The 18,169-nt window shown below is 35.0% G+C and overlaps 2 protein-coding genes and 1 long non-coding RNA gene across 7 annotated transcripts in view; 1 reads left to right on the top strand and 2 right to left on the bottom strand.

Moving 5' to 3' along the window:
• Roc2 (Regulator of cullins 2) overlaps window positions 1–18,169 on the bottom strand; it is a 298,758-nt gene that overhangs the window by 191,106 nt on the left and 89,483 nt on the right. The gene's annotated exons all lie outside the window — the stretch shown is intronic.
• Window positions 1–18,169, top strand: part of LOC138696944 (facilitated trehalose transporter Tret1-like) — a 119,732-nt gene that overhangs the window by 25,550 nt on the left and 76,013 nt on the right. Inside the window, exon 1 of one of the 5 annotated variants that reach the window (XM_069822457.1) lies at window positions 14,289–14,372. The exons of the other annotated variants lie outside the window; for them this stretch is intronic. Coding sequence (XP_069678558.1) covers window positions 14,304–14,372 — 69 coding nt within the window. The 5' untranslated portion in view covers window positions 14,289–14,303. Of the gene's footprint in view, window positions 1–14,288; window positions 14,373–18,169 lie in introns of those variants that run through there. 5 annotated transcript variants of the gene reach the window in all.
• The window catches only part of LOC138696946 (uncharacterized), a 122,077-nt gene that overhangs the window by 77,565 nt on the left and 26,343 nt on the right, over window positions 1–18,169 (bottom strand). The gene's annotated exons all lie outside the window — the stretch shown is intronic.

Below are 18,169 nucleotides of genomic sequence, written 5' to 3'. Positions count from 1 at the left end.
AGTACTGAGTTACTGAGTATAGTACGTTCCAGAAATATGTTCGCGTTTTCCAGTGACGAAAGAGCTTTCAATATTGAATCATATTTTCGCACAGGTACTGTCCGTTTGCCTACGTCGCATCCCGATTTCCCCCACCTGCTTCTGCTCGCCCCTCTGTAATAGCTGGGCTGTCTTAGCTCTTTTCTGAAAACATTAATTTCTCTTAGGAACTGGAAGTTTACGTAATATTATACAGCTGTTTAATTTAACTTAAATAAAAGGGCCTCGTTAAGTAATTAACTGTCACGTGATTTTCTCCCTTTCTACAATCCTGCGGCATAACCACTTGGACGGACAGTAGATAGCAAGTCTGAGTAATTTTATATTTTCGGGTCGGGCAGAAGTGAAGATTGAATTTACAGTACGTACAGTAGCTACAGAATTATTTCAACATGAGTTACTAGTACGAAGGTCGAAACTGGCAATTGGAATTAGATGCAATAGTCTATAGTGCGATAATATGCACAAAAGAACTGAAGCCTGTATCGAAATGAACGGCCACCATTTTCAAAATTGTGTTTAAATATTCATATTATGATTATTTTTCAATTTAACTTCTTTCTCTATATTGTACGCTAATGTGCTGTAGACAGTATAATATACGCTGCATAATGAATACGTTCGCAAGGATAACTCACTTCGTGAGTAAAAATACTTATTCTTAATACAGTACTGTACTTTGATTAAAGAAAAACCTAATGAAAATTATCAAACTCAAAATCGCGATATTTCCTAGTTTACGTAAATGGATGAACTACTTTTCTTCCTTCCCATACCTAGTAGAGTGATTTGTGTTTTACGCCAGTATCATCGAACTCCAGTCTTGGAGGGGGGAGCAAGCGGTGTTTCCGGTTCTCTAAAGGTATAGACAGGTTAATATTAAAAATGTTAGTAAAAATAAAATGATGTCCCTGTATTAGCGCACCACCGCGTCACATCCAACAAACAGAGAATACAGCGAGTCGGACAGCGTGGAAAACCATTTAGGCCTACACTTGTTTCCATGGCAACAAGAGTGACATTAGCTATATTACATGAAAATGAGACAATTTTATTCATAGAGAGTTCCGTTTAAACGTATCACTTGAAAATATAATACAAGGTAAAACAAAAAACAATTACGTGCTGTTTCAAGGTTCAATTACTGTACATACATTAACTGGGGAAACCAACAGGGTAAAGAAACATCTTTTATCAGCGAATTATGCATTTGCGCATTTTAAGCATTTCGATAAAAGACAACTTCCGTCTCTTTCCTGGTATTATGAAATAACATATCAAAATTTTACCTTACAATACGTCACACATAAATGACATAATGAATGACAGAATTATTCTAATGGAGTGACAGTGACGTAAGAAAACAGATAAAACGTACTTCCTTAACAAAAGGAAAAGAAAAGTGCCCTTGGAAAACAAATTACACATTTATATAATCAGGAAAGTCATAATGTTCACTTCTCACGTCTGATACGGTAATCGTTCGTAAAAACAATGTATAGATAAATGTGTATTAAAAGTCCATAAATAAAAATCTGTCACAGTGAAATACATTTTTAATTAAAAAGACAACCTTCACGATGATAACACATACTTTTTCATTATGTTTAATGAATTATTTTTCAATACTTCAGTTTCTTGATTATGCCATAAATGATATGACGGTTTACAGTTTTAGTATTATTTAAAAGACAGACGTATATTAAATTATTTAACTTGCACCTATGCAAGATGAAGAACTTTCTTGTTCTGGAATCCACACAAAAGGCATTCTTCATAATCATAAGATTAAGGTATTTGAGATTATTTACTAGAGTTGTCGATCGACTAAAAATTTTGATCGATTAACTTGATACCTTTAATCGATTAGTTAAAGGGTTAATTGAATTATGATCGATTTTAAAGTGTTTGTAAGTTTGAACAAAAAATTTAAGTACATAAATAAAAGAAATAAATACATAAATAATAGTGCATTATGCAACGAGCCTATAAAGATAGTAATTAAGACGCGAGTATGTTTGTTTATAAAACGAGCGCAAGCGAGTTTCATAATTTTAATACGAGCATCTTAATTACCATTGTAGGCAAGTTTCATACGACTTTTTATGCTCGAACCATATTTCTAACTTGAAATTATTCAGAAGTATTCATTTTATTCGTATCTGACTGAAGATGGAAGTGAACTTGTGCATAACTCGTGAATTGTGAGATGTGCGCAGACGCGAAAGTATTGATTTTTTCCGAGGAACAAATGTCATTGACCTTGACATAATCTAGAGAATAACATGAACTAATTTTGATATAACCTGGAAATTGATTTAGAATTGAAAAACGAGATGACAAATTGAATTTATTTGAATATTATTTACAATTAACTCTATTATAGTAACAGAACATAACCTGCTGCGACAGTATTGGATTTCCAGCCTCCGTGACGTTTCCCTCGTTGTCTTTCGATTGCATATCCGAGAATAATCGAAAACCTGAACTTTAATGAATAGGTGTACTTTAATGAGGTCCATTAAAAGAGTGCTACCAGGTGTATAATTACTACATTTCGGCATGGTCGAGCATAAATACATTTATATACGCTTTGAAGAACATACGTTTTTACAAATATTTTCAATAAAATTTGACTGATGTATCTCACAAATACCTTTTTGCACGATAGTGGAAGTTGATTTTACTGAATTCAAAGATGCCAACGTAGATAAGCATTTTGAAATATTACAAATAACTGCTCTAGGGTTGTAATTAAAACTACTCCTGGCATCTACCGACACCTATGACAACTTCTTGCTGCGATCAGTCGCTGTTCATAGTCTAACGTACAGTACGTAGGTACTGTATATTAATGTTTTTAAAAATATTATTTTCAAATTATACTATCCTGCAAAAAAATACTGTACAATACACGTTTGTGAAATGGATTACAAAATTTCAAATTGAAAAATGTAAAAGGAACGTCTCAACCTTGTATCGTAATATACTAATGAAGCAGCAACTGACACTGATGATTTATACAAGGAGTTTGAAGAAAGAAAAATTTTCCAGTTTACATTTAGTCACTATCTGTGTTTCAACTTTTTTAATTAATGTCTTCCTCAACTTCTGAGGTTGCCATAACAAAGAATAATAGAAATAAGATTAAAATCGAATAAAACATGATAAGGAATAAGACATTTTGTGCGAGATCGTGCGTATTTGCTTGATTTCCGCACAAAACCAATCCGCGGAAAGTCTAAAATTCCACATTCAGTATTCCCAACCTAACACACATAACAATTTCCTTCTTATTACCGCTTAAGTGACATATTGATTTTACTGCTTTAGGCTTTTAACATATTATTTTTAGAGACGTTCAATATAGTAATAATTATAAATTGGAAACTTACCACTGCAATTTCACCTAAATTTCACTGTTAATTAATGTTTTTAAATATTTGCAAAAATTAAGTAAACTCTACAACTCCACTAAAGTTACTGCATTCGTGATGCAAGTAACATTAAGGAAGCCGTGAAAAAATCAACAAGATTCCAGACTCATCATAGACGGGGGGGGGGAAGACAGACGTATATCACGGCCTGCTGGAGTATAGTAAACACAGAAAACGTTTTAAAGCAACAATGTTGAAGATAGATATTTTTGTTTTTGCAAATTTGCCGTCATTGAACAGAAACCAAGATGGAGATTTCATAGCAACTAATTAGAAATTCCTCTTTCAGGTATGTAATAAACGATCTTCGCACAAAATAATGTACGATACACGAGCGGCATGTTTTCTTTCAATTCTCGGAAGTTAAAAAAGCTCAACTACGTTTCGCTTTTTCAAACTTTTCCTCGAACATGAAAACTTCAACATACCGCTCTTGTAACGCATATTACTATTGTACAAAATTTAGCATGGTAAGGCTAAAGGAATGACACTAGGAAGGTACCTTAGGGCGTGGAATAAAGATGATGTCGTAGGATGTAAAAGCGTTTGCAGAAAGAAAGGAGATCATTTTTCAAATTTCTCACAACAGTACCGAATCAGAAGCAAGCACTTCTTTTTATCTCTCCTTACAGAACGTCATTATACTCCTGCATAAACAAATCCATTACAATAGGGTAATGCAATTAAAATTCTGACTGATAAACACAAAGAAACAAGTAACCTATATAAATGTCAATACAATACAGACTTCTCTATCAACTGACTGCACAGAAGTCGAAAACCTCTTTGCTTTTATCATAAACATGTACAACACTTCTTAAAGTACTTCCGTATATAAGCAAATACCCACGTCTTATTGTTTGATACGTTGTTAATAAAAGTCTAACTGCATTAATTATCATTTATGATGCCGTTGCCCTAGGAGATTAAAATGTAACGTTCAAACAAAAGCACAGAGCTTTTCATATGCCAAAATATTCAATAATAAAACGCTAATTAACCCAGTTTTATCAATTTTTATCACAACGTGTTCTAAAGCAAAAAGGTGTGTTCCATAGCAGCTTCTATATCATAAATTCCAAAGCTCAAGCTCCGGTCAGAAAACGTCAGCAGTCTGTAGGTGGACTGCTCCACATGAAGAAATGCCTTGTTTAAATACAAAGAAAATTTCAATGCAGTCTATCTTCCGTAACTAACGTTCGTGCATCTAGAAAGACGGATGATGCAGTACAGTTCTACTTCTACTGAAGAGAACAAGTAGAAAGTTTTAATGCACCAGTGGAAATTAACTCAAGGATCTAGATTTCTACTTTCAGATCCACATACTGAACTGTTTATTCCACAACATTAAATTATATTGCAAATTGCAATCGAAAGATACTTGCCATCTGGTTATGATATCACCTTCATTTATGCCTTTAGCAATATACAGAACTTTTACTCAAAGATGCCATCAAAATTGATATATTCTTAATGGAAGATGAATGTCTAGAATGAAATCTATATATATATATATATATATATATATATATATATATATATATATATATATAATTTGAACTGGTAATAGAAATTACGGGAAAACGGCTGAACGGATTTTAATGAATGAACCGTCATTTTGAAGCTTGGCATCCAAGGATTTTCAGAAAAATAGTAACTTTCAGCGAAGCGTTAGTTTTCCTACATAATTTTCCTATTTTCCAAAATCCATCTTTCGTCAGTTTTGAGAACTAATTGCATTTCAGAATAAAAGAAAACACACACTACAATAAACAATAGGCTATTACACGAAGGCCATGACCTGCAGGATTGCTGACATATTTAGAGCTCAAATTCAATTGGTTATTAAAATCTTCAAGACTTACTAAAATTATTTACAAGTCTGATTCTGCGGTGTGTAATTTTCTGAGTACTGCTGTGTATTGGATATTAAAATCTACAAAACTTGAGATGGTTTGGTGACATTATTACCAATGGCGTTGTGGTGTAGATACTTATATACGTCACTCTTCAGTATTCGTTCGAGAGAGCGCAAAAATTAGTTCCTAAGGAAAGACGGTATTTCTTGCTGATAAAATAAGAGACCTACACTTATTTCTTATTTTCTTGAAGATATTGCGTCGTAAGTACTGGGCAATGCCAATCGGCTGGACTTTAAAGACCGATACAGGATTCGTGAAGAGGAAATGGGTTTACGTGCCGAAATGAGAGGGGAAGTAAAGGAAAATTCCCAACAGCTCGTCCGTGATGTCAGGTCACGGCCGAAACAGTGATCACTTGCCTTCAGGGTTACTCGCTAACTCGAACCGCGACCCGGGCACAGACAAGCCTCTGCAAACGTCAGTGGTCAATTAGTGAATAAAGAGAATGAGGACCGCCGTGATTGGTGCTTTCCAGACACACCACAACGTGCAGACCAATAGTAAACGCCGCTTCTAATGACCATGTGTGAGGCTTACCTGCCAGATGCGACAATGCTTCTACTGAAGAAACATGCAGCACAGATTTCGACAGACGAAATAAAGACTATTTTGAAAGTTAAGACTACGTAATAGTAATATGCGTTACAAGAGCGGTATGTTGAAGTTTTCATGTTCGAGGAAAAGTTTGAAAAAGCGAAACGTAGTTGAGCTTTTTTAATTTCCGAGAATTGAAAGAAAACATACCGCTCGTGTATCGTACATTATTTTGTGCGAAGATCGTTTATTACATACCTAAAAGAGGAATTTCTAATTAGTTGCAATGAAATCTCCATCTTGGTTTCTGTTCAATGACGGCAAATTTGCAAAACAGAAATATCTATCTTCAACATTGTTGCTTTAAAATGTTTTCTGTGTTTACTATACTCCAGCAGGCCGTGATATACGTCTGTCTTTTTTTTCCCCCAGTCTATAAATGCGAACTTAAAACATACGGCTTCCTTAATGTTACATGCATCACGAATGCAGTAACTTTAGTGGAGTTGTAGAGTTTACTTAATTTTTGCAAATATTTAAAAACAATAATTAACAGTGCAATTTAGGTGAAATTGCAGTGGTAAGTTTCCAATTTATAATTATTACTATATTGAACGTATCTAAAAATAATATGTTAAAAGCCTAAAGCAGTAAAATCAATATGTCACTTAAGCGATAAGAAGAGGAAAATTGTTATGTGTGTTAGGTTGGGAATACTGAATGTGGAATTTTAGACTTTCCGCGGATTGGTTTTGTGCGGAAACCAAGCAAATACGCACGATCTCGCACAAACATTTTATTTACAAATGGCTTTTAAAGAACCCGGAGGCTTTCACATAAGCCCGCCATCGGTCCCTATCCTGAGCAAGATTAATCCAGTCCCTATCATCATATCCCACCTCCCTCAAATCCGTTTCAATATTATCTCTCATCTACGTCTCTGCCTCTTCCAAATGTCTTTCTCCCTCAGGTCTTCCAACTAACATTCTACACGCATTTCTGGATTCGCCCGTACGTGCTACATGCCCTGCCCATCTAAAAAGAAATGTTATGTTTTATTTAACGACACTCGCAACTGCCGAGGTTATATCAGCGTCGCCGGATGTGCCGGAATTTTGTCCCGCAGGAGTTCTTTTACATGCCAGTAAATCTACTGACATGAGCCTGTCGCATTTAAGCACATTTAAATCCCATCGACCTGGCCCAGGATCGAACCCGCAACCTCGGGCATTGGAAAGCTAACGCTATACCAACTGAACCAACCAGGCCGACTGTCCATCTCAAACGTCTGGATTTAATGTTACTAATTATGTCAGGTGAAGAATACAATGCGTGCAGTTCTGTGTTGTGTAACTTCTTCCATTCTCCTGTAACTTCATCCCTCTTAGCTCCAAATATTTTACTAAGCAACTTATTCTCGAACACTCTAAACCTCAGTTTCTCTCTGAAAATGAGAGTCCAAGTTTCAAAACCATACAGAACAACCGGCAATATAACTGTTCCCGAATAATAACTGCGTTTATACCTGGTAAGGTTTATCTTGTCTCAGTAGCAATAAAACCAAGTCCCTTCAAATGAGGGTGGAGATTATAGGAGGGTTGTAAATTTTCAGGATTCCTTTCAAACCCTTGTTATTGTACAGGCTGCCGGAACTCAATTTCTTGAAAGACAAGCTCAGTGACGGAACTACACAATACGAAGAGAGATATTTTGTTATTTTATTTTGTGCTACAGAATGTATCAACTAGTCCCTTCCGCCACTGGATGGATGGACGACATCGCTCCATTCCCTCATTGCCATAACAATACAGACGAAGTAAGACATATCTCCTTTCTCTCTCTTTTCACAGTGAGACAAGATACATCACACAGACTCTAATTTCCTCCCGAGTGTCATTTATAGCCTATTTGTCACTGATGCTCCACGATATTTGAATTTTTTCACCTCTTTAAAAGATTAATTTCCAATTTTTGTATTTCCATTCATCATGAAACATCTTACTATACATCTTATTCTCAAACACCTTTAATCTCTGAATAATAATAATAATAATTTCAAGGCAAAAATTGTTCCGGGACCGGGTACCAATCCCGGAACGCTTCGCTTAGAGCACGAATGCTCTACCTACTGAGCTACCCCAGGAACCATACGCGACATCGTCACAATTCTTCCCTTTTTATATACACAACTCAAATGGGCTGACAAGACGCCATAACCCAACTCTGAATGCACACAATTCTTGTGGTAGCTCAGTCGGTAGAGCATTCGTGCGCCAAGCGAAGGGTCTCGGGATCGGTACCCGGCTCTGGAACATTTTTTTCCCGTAAAATCATTCAAGCCTGCTTCACAGGAAGCTTCTACCTGAAAGCCAGATTTGCACCCTTAATCTCTGTTCCTCTCTCAAAGTGAGAGCCCAAGTTTCACAACTATACAGAACAACCGGTAATATAACTGTTTCATAAATTCTAACTTTCAGATTTTTTGACAGCAGACTGGATGATAAAAGCTTCTCAACCGAATAATAACAGGCATTTCCCATATTCATTCTGCGTTTAATTTCCTCCCGAAAGTTATATTTGTTACTGTTGCTCCACGATATTTGAATTTTTTCTCCTCTTTAAAGGATTAATTTCCAATTTTTGTATTTCCATTCATCATGAAACATTTTTAAGAATTTTAAATAAAATGTGTACAATAGCTAATTTAGTACAAAGTTGTGAGAGTAGATTTCTATTTCAGGGTCAAAAATAACATTTTCTGAACAAAACAATTTTGGGAACATATACCCTATGCTATTTTATCAAGTAATTTATTTTCTAGAAAGAAAAAATAAACGTACAAGATTTCCCATATATTTTACGCACCCCTTAACTATACCGGCGGGTTAGGGAAGTAAGACAACATAGCAGTTTAATGTGTATTTCTACCAAACTTGATCAACGTGGGCCTATTCCTTAAAGACATTCTGCCTCTTGCTTTCATTGCAGAAGAAAAAATGGTAGAACTATAGGCCTAAACATTTTAAGTACTTTCGGGAGACAAGGTCATGGTTGCCTTATGAAAACAGATGCTGCTTCAGATGATTTCAGTACAATGTGCAGCAGTCTGTGTACCTTCTTGGCAATAGAAGTCGTTAACGACCGATAAGCTGTAAGAGCTGAGATTGTTGGTTTACTCTGTGTAAACTGTAGTATCAGAGAAAGGTCTCCTCTGTGTAGCCTACACGGGCAAAAATCCCCCGTTTACTTGGTATGAGAAGCACAAATAAACACAGATAAATGCGTTTGTAAGTCTAGTTCAAGACGACAGTAGCAACAAAGAAATTTCTCTTCACAGGAACGTTTAAATTCATGCCTTCCTACAGTACCGACCTCTTATTACAAGAAGGCACAAATACTATTAATGTTCCGATAACAGTTATGTAGGCCTATGTCATGCCATGAAGAAATGCCGATCACAGGTTGCTATGGTAACAGAAATTGGCTCAGAATTGCCCTACAGCTACTGAATATTAAAATAAATAAATGCCGATCATACGTTGCTATGGTAACAGAAATTGGTCAGAATTGCCCTACAGCTACTGAATATTAAAATAAATAAATGCCGATCACAGGTTGCTATGGTAACAGAAATTGGCTCAGAATTGCCCTACAGCTACTGAATATTAAAATAAATAAATGCCGATCATACGTTGCTATGGTAACAGAAATTGGCTCAGAATTGCCCTACAGCTACTGAATATTAAAATAAATAAATGCCGATCACACGTTGCTATGGTAACAGAAATTGGCTCAGAATTGCCCTACAGCTACTGAATATTAAAATAAATAAATGCCGATCATACGTTGCTATGGTAACAGAAATTGGCTCAGAATTGCCCTACAGCTACTGAATATTAAAATAAATAAATGCCGATCACTGGTTGCTATGGTAACAGAAATTGGCTCAGAATTGCCCTACAGCTACTGAATATTAAAATAAATAAATGCCGATCACTGGTTGCTATGGTAACAGAAATTGGCTCAGAATTGCCCTACAGCTACTGAATATTAAAATAAATAAATGCCGATCATACGTTGCTATGGTAAAAGAAATTGGCTCAGAATTGCCCTACAGCTACTGAATATTAAAATAAATAAATGCCGATCATACGTTGCTATGGTAACAGAAATTGGCTCAGAATTGCCCTACAGCTACTGAATATTAAAATAAATAAATGCCGATCACAGGTTGCTATGGTAACAGAAATTGGCTCAGAATTGCCCTACAGCTACTGAATATTAAAATAAATAAATGCCGATCATACGTTGCTATGGTAACAGAAATTGGCTCAGAATTGCCCTACAGCTACTGAATATTAAAATAAATAAATGCCGATCACTGGTTGCTATGGTAACAGAAATTGGCTCAGAATTGCCCTACAGCTACTGAATATTAAAATAAATAAATGCCGATCACACGTTGCTATGGTAACAGAAATTGGCTCAGAATTGCCCTACAGCTACTGAATATTAAAATAAATAAATGCCGAACACACGTTGCTATGGTAACAGAAATTGGCTCAGAATTGCCCTACAGCTACTGAATATTAAAATAAATAAATGCCAATCATACGTTGCTATGGTAACAGAAATTGGCTCAGAATTGCCCTACAGCTACTGAATATTAAAATAAATAAATGCCGATCACACGTTGCTATGGTAACAGAAATTGGCTCACAATTGCCCTACAGCTACTACATTTTAAAATAAATTGATAGGGCCACCTGTACAGAAATCTGTGTGAATCAAACCTAAGATCATTGCTTTGTTTAGAGTACAGATATACCTACCTTCTCTTGTGATTAATGTATACATCTCTTTACTGAGCATTTCTTTCTCTGCTCGTCACTGTACCTCACATAATATCAAACTTGATAAAGACACTACACTGAAGGTTATGTACTCAAATACTGATTTTGAAAGTCTAGCTCGAAGATCAATCACTTTTTCCAAATGTTCACTAGCATGCGTTATTACGGCATATTGCTGTCTTTGTTCAAACACGCATCACTGCAAACCCAGCATTCTCCAATCTTTCCTATTTTCTGCCTTTCTCTTAGTCTCCGCATATGACCCATATATCTTACTGTCGTCTATCATCTGATATCTTCTTCTGCACCGAACTCTTCTCCCGTTCACCATTCCTTCCAGTGCATCCTTCAGTAGGCAGTTTCTTCTCAGCCAGTGACCCAACCAATTCCTTTTTCTCTTCCTGATCAGTTTCAGTCTTCTTATTTCTTTAGCCACTTTTGCAACACAGCTTCGTTTCTTATTTTGTCCATTTCACACACTCCATTCTTCTTCATATCCATAGTTCAAATGCTTGTAGTCTCTTCTCTTCACTTCACTGTAATGTCCATGTTTCTGCCCCCATATAATACCACACTCCACACAAAGCACTTGACTAGTCTTTTCCTTAGTTCTTCTTTCCAGAGGTTCGTAGAAAATGCTCCTTTTTCTATTAAAAGCTTCCTTTGTTATTGCTATCTTCCTTTTGAAGATCGTAACATTAAAAATTAATTTTAAATTAATATATACATAATACACAAGCATGTGGGATAAAAGAAGAGATTTCAAACAAAATAAGATAGTAAAAGTAGAAATAGATTTACATTTAATTATCCGAATATAACAATTGAAGAATTTTCACTAGATCGCGAAAAGAAACACTTTTAAAATCGTGGGCCTATAAGAGATGACAGTCTCATGTTCCCGTAAGACTATTATTTCTTGAAAATAACATAAAGCATGGCCAAAGAAAAGAGGTTCCAGGAATGAGATTCTTGAGAGATATGTGCACTCCGGACAGAAAGCAAAATGAAGATATCAGGAACCGATTTAACACAGTTGAACTGAAGTAGTATCGACCAAATTTAATGGAGCAAATAGGCCTGCTCAAATTGAGAGTTCATTACGTACTAAAACAAGTACGGTACTTAGGCCTAGCCGTGTTTCAGGACATAATAGATTGGAACTATTATGTTATTCAAGACCACACTGTACCGCCAGTCTTCACTGTAAAGAACGTCAGTGAAAAACAAACTCGATTTACAGAATTCTGAGAACACCGAACGTCCCAAATCATGAACTATGTTATCTCTAACTCACAAGAACTTCGTTTTCCTGCAACAACAAAGAAAGTACGCTCACAATATATCCTAAGATTATTTTTAGCCTTGATTCTTCATTCAAATCTCTTCCTATAAGCAGATTTGCGTACATTTTAATTAGTTCTTCTACGAGCGAAATATCACACACGTCTCACAATCTACGCAGAAATCGACTAAATTAATTCCTATTTTTGATCTCGAAACAAAGGAAGTATTAGCCAACTATGACCTTAGTATCAAGATTATCTAGTTTACTACAATACTAAGTCCGGAAAAATATCACGAGCAAACAAATACGTCTACTGCAAGATAATTTCGCTTTGCCTGCAACATGAAAATAAAAATGGCTTAGGTGACAAAAATTTCTTAAAACCAATTTCATGGAAATAACTGTCAAGAAATTACTCACCTGTTGCATCTATATATATAATTTGAACTGGTAATGGAAATTGTGGGAAAAAGGCTGAACGGATTTTAATAAATGACCCCTCTTTTTGAAGCTTGGAACTCAAAGTTTTCAGAAAAATAGTAGTTTTCATTGAAATGTCAATTTTTCAACATAATATTCCTATCTTCCAAAATCCATCTGTCGTCAGTTTTGAGAACTAGCTAATTGCATTTCAGAATAAAACAAAACACACACTACATAATATTACACGAAGGCCATGATCTGCAAGAATGCTGACATATTTAGAGCTCAAATTAAATTGGTTATTAAAAACTTAACTTACTAAAAATAATTTACAGGTTCGATTCTGTGGTGTATAATTTTCTGGGTACAGCTGTGTATTGGATATTAAAAACTACAAAACTTGAGGTGGTTTGATGACATTATTACTATTAGAAATGAAATATTATTGTAGTTAATGCCATGATGTGACTATTTTTCATTAATTATACATATTAATTCCATATTGATGATATGAAAGTGAAACGTTTTGGGGTTATATAAGTAGATGTAGAGAATAATTTAAATTAGATTTTGATTTCTATATTTTACTGAGTGGCGGCTATATAGTATATATAGTATATGTTACTGAAAGCTATAAAACTTACGTAAGATGATAATATTATTAAAAATCAAATATTTTTATAGTTATTAATCAAGTGGGTTGGGTCTTTTTCATATATTTAATGGCGGTGTGGTGTATATATTTATATGCGTCATTCTCTTCAGTTTTGGTTCGAGAGAGTGCAAAAATTACAGTTCCTAAGGAAAGACCAAAAGGTATTAGTTACTGATAAAATAAGAAGCTTACAAAATTATGTAGTCTCCCGATCATTTCAGCAAGATCTCTTAGCAGGATAAAATAATTTTACCCTCTACATTTCAAGCTCTACTTGCAGCAGCTATACCAAGATGCTATGTCTATTGTTCGAAAGCACAGCAAACCTGACTTCTTTTAACTTTCACCTACAATCCACAATGACCTGAAATAGCTACTGCTTTACTCCTCACATGAAAAATTCACTGATCGTCCTGACATTGATACTTGCGTTTTCGCGTTGAAACTCAAAAACTGAAAGTGGATAGGTTCAAGAAAAAGTATTTGGCATAAAAAGTATAAAAACCCATTCAGAGGGAGTATGTTTCATTATTATGGAAGCAAATAACTTTCAGAATGTCTGGTATTCATCATTGAAAATAAATCTGAAAAATGTTTATTTGAACGTCTAACGAACTTAGTTTGCAGCATTTGCTGCACAAGCCACTAGTTAATTATTATAATTTCAGCTCTTAAATTGCTGTCTAAAGAAACTTCTGGAAGTATAATTATGTAGGCTACTCACCCAGAGCAATACTGATATAACTAGACAGGTAAAATTCTTATCATTCTTAAGAAAAATGTAATAGTCCAAATTCGCCCAGATTTTCAGCTCGCAACACAATCGTTCCTTGTGACCTTCTGATTTTCATATGTTAAGCACTGAATGTATGAAGGTAGTGTTTACACGGAATGAATCTCAGCCTATTTACTCGTGTTGAGCATGGTCTCAACATGCGACAAAAATCAGGTGACGTAACACGACTTTAATATATGAAGAGCTCCACTTAAAAATGAACAGTACCGTTCTGGGTAGACGCGCGTATTCGAGCAACAAATCTGTGACTTTCATACATTCGAAATTATCCAGACTTTACATTGGAGTGAAATAAGTTCTCCCAAATAACAGAGTTCTATCATTTCGGGACATTTCGAGTGCTTACTTTAATCAAAATGGGTGAAGAAATTATTGAAATGGAGAAACTGCTACCACAGGATTCTCCCGCTAGTAGCGATGAAGGGGTAAGTTAATCTGAAAACTGTGTTAGCGAATGTGCTTACTTTTTATGTTCACTACGTGAGTGTAATATTGAAAAATATCGACAAAAATCTCCGCCTTTACCATCAAAGCATTACAGCTATTAGAGACAATATTCTTGATTGCATATGGCATATGGAAAGACATTAAGTTATTGTATTTACTATAGATATTTTATATTGATTTAGAGTTTGAAGCACAAGAGTCAAATTCTTTGTAGTTAAATTTATTTCAATTTCAATTAAAGTCAACGGTTTTCAAGAAATGGAAGAAAAAATATTTTAGGCATACAGACGTGCTCCAGATTTTAAAAAAGATTATCTAAAAATAAGGTTTACTGAATTATCCGTCTATCCATATGAGCTACAGATGTCTTCAAAGAAAAGAAAAACTTCAGATAACGCTGCCAATATTGGACCCCTTAAGAGGGAATATACAGGTTTGAGGGAAAAAAAGTCATTTTTCAATTAATTTTTATATAAAAATCGGACATTTATCTTTATGTCGGTGAAGGAATTTTTACGATATATAGGCCTACAATATTTTGCTAGATAAGATCATAAACGTGCAAACGTGCATTGATAAGGCATATTTAACGCTCATTTCCCTAACTTGTATTTTTCAAAACCGTTTTTGTGATAACTCGTTAACTTTTTAAGATATCGCAGTAAAATTCTGCACGCAACTGTCTTTCATACTTGTGAACAAGACGAACTACAATTATTGCTGTAACATTTCTAGTTTACTTTTAAACATTTTACATAAAAACATTAAAAATTTAACTTCTCATAAGAAAAAAAAAAACTTCTCTTGTAGGCGTTTCAAAGATTGTAATTCATATTGTCCACTTGACATTCAGGAATAAATATAAAAAGAATGACTCAGAAATATTCCTACATTATCACAAAAACGGCACAACAGTGTACAAAAACGGCTACTTTTTTGTTATGATAATTACTCATAATGGTGAAACTTTCGATAAATCTGAAAATGGTCTATAATTGCAGAAACAGTAAATACTGGACATGTCAAATTGCAAGGTGAAAGAGTCATTAGTTGCTAAGAAAAAATATATATATATTGAATTTTTCTGCTCAAACTTGTATATCTCCCCTTAAGAACTGCAGTCTTTTAAAGACAAATTAAAAAAAATGCTTTTTGATGCAAAACACATCTATTAGAAATCGAACCATTTACCTATAATAATCAGGTGTATGAAAATCCATTCTTTTGAAAGTCTGCGTCAATCCAGTTTAAGAATACATTATCCCAAATTTTGAGCATAATGGGAAAACAGAATTAACATTACAAGTATATGTAGCACAGGACAACATACACCTATCGTGTGTTTTGCTGGGTATTGGACATTGCCACAAGAAATCTAGGCTATGTATAAAAACAATTAAGAAATAACTTAATCTGTTGGCCAAGTTTAGAATTTAGCAGGCTTTGGCTTTATAAAACAAGATAACATCATTTACGCTATGGTTGCTAAGTCAAAGCCTGATGTTCTCTTGTTTTACAAATTGTCAAAGCCTGCTTATTTCTAAACATGGTCCACGGCTAAGTTATTTCTTTATTGTTTTATAATATGAGCTATTCCATCTCAAATCGACCGAAATATAGAGAAAATTGACCTTACAATTTCTAAATACAATGACACTTTTTCTGTCCGTTGACAACTGTGATACAATGCTTTGTGCAAAGTTTGAGGCATCAGAACTTCATAGTGTTTAAATTTAAAATATTCAAATGTATCGTATTTTCATAAAATTAGCAACATTAAACTGTTGTAGCTCCGAAACTTTTTCACCCAATGATCAAAATCATGGTTTATTTTGATGCTGAGAAATTAAAGTTTATATTGACATGTAATCAGTTTTTCTTACTTTTTATGGAAATGGAGAAATTTAGATTTTTCTTCATTAAGACGCATTTGACCACGAAAAAAATATTTTTTAAATATATGGTTAGATTCCGCATTGAAAGTACAAATAAACACATATTTTTTACTGGTGCAACGTTAATAAGAAAGTATTGAATATATCAAATAAAGAAAATAAATAGTACGCGCGTGAACTAACCAGCTGACTGTGAGACGGGAGCTAGCCTAGACAAGCAACGCCAGGAGACAAACACGTGATGTTTCGTCTAGTAGCGCATAGCTGGGCTAGCTTTATCACAAGTTTTCATAAACACAGGAGTAAAATGATGCCCAACGCTCGCTTATCTTCAGCTCTCGGCCAGTGCGTGCGGTACTACGCCGTTCAAGTCCAGGCGTGTGAAAATAATTTATTTAATACCCTCGAAACTTATTGCCATACCAGTAAGCAAGCAATGCCCAATCCCTCTTAATAATACAAGATTTTTTCTCAATATTGTTTTACATTTTTACAAATTGGCAAAAAGCCTAAAAGTAAATAAAATCAGATTTCTGTCTCTCTGTATACAATAAATAAGGATTACTTGTTAACATAACCTACCAAATGTCAGCTTCAAAATGAGCTCCCGTTCAATGTTCTGCAGTAAATGGTTCCAGAGTTCTGAGCGCTGAAAGAGGCTTGTTTTTTATAAAATACGCTAAATTTGTCGCTCAACAATACGAAAACCGTCTGACTTTCGAAAGTATATTTTTGAAAATGCACTCTCCTCGGCACCTTGTATAAATAGGGAAAAAATTAGAGTATAAAAAATGCGGGGTTTTTTACTGATCGATTTCATATGTAATAGCCCATATGTTTCTTATGCCAATATTTAATCCCTATATCCTACACCAAGAAAAACACACAGTATATTCTGACCAAAAAATTAATTTAACACTAAAGATGATCCTAAACAAGAGTAGGCGAAACTAAAATACATCTCCATCCTCCCTACAAAAATAAGTAAAAGGAAGCAATGACACACCGGAAGTTAACGATCACGTGTCTGCGGCCTTCAGGCGGGTGTAGGTATGGCATTGTTGCAAAACTCTACTACTCCAGATCAATGTCAGGGTCGAGGTTACACATGATACGCACACGATCACGCAAGATTTAAATGAGACAATATTCTTCGCACTTCTCGCCAAATGCTGTTTCTAGCTCATCAATATTTAACACCAATCTGAAGTTGTGCAAGTCTTGCTCATTGGGATGTCTCCAATTTCAACAGAATTTCTATTATCTATTCAGTTCTAGAACGCAACCTCATAACAAACCCGATTTTCTATTAATTCGCGCTTAAGTCTCTGGTTTCTTCCCCAATACCCCATCAGCTAATCAAGTGCGGAAGAATCCGAATGCCTACTAGCTCTTGAATCTGGTAGAGAACGTGCTTTCGGTTGACTAAAATTGGACAGCGATTATGAAATAAATCGTATACACGGTACAGTTTTTTCTTGAACACAATACGGTCTTACCATTCGCATTAAATTCAAAATCCCAATAAAAACACCCTGTACCCATTTTTTTTTCTTTTTTTATTGAACAACGATTTGCGCATGTTGGTTACTGTTGTCTCCGATTTGGATTGGTAAAAAATTCATTTTCGTCACAGTGTGTAAAAGTATAGAACCCAAGAACGAATATTGGGGAAAGTGACTTTTGACCCACTCTGTATTTTATTGTTTAGTGAACTGTCCAAAGACAGATCTGAACTTCATAAGTAACAACAACAAGGCACCACTCATGAGGAAACTAAACCAGGAGATAATGGGGTAGCGTGGCCAGTTCCTTTCCCCCTCCATTGCATAACATACACTAACTGCACCGACATTCCGTTATTCGGGAGTGAGAATTGA

This window comes from Periplaneta americana, chromosome 3 (genome assembly GCF_040183065.1).
Source record: "Periplaneta americana isolate PAMFEO1 chromosome 3, P.americana_PAMFEO1_priV1, whole genome shotgun sequence".
In the NCBI taxonomy this organism is placed as follows: Eukaryota; Metazoa; Arthropoda; class Insecta; order Blattodea; family Blattidae; genus Periplaneta; species Periplaneta americana.
The sequence above is the reverse complement of the archived record's forward strand: the minus strand, read 5'-3'. Positions and strand labels throughout refer to the sequence as shown.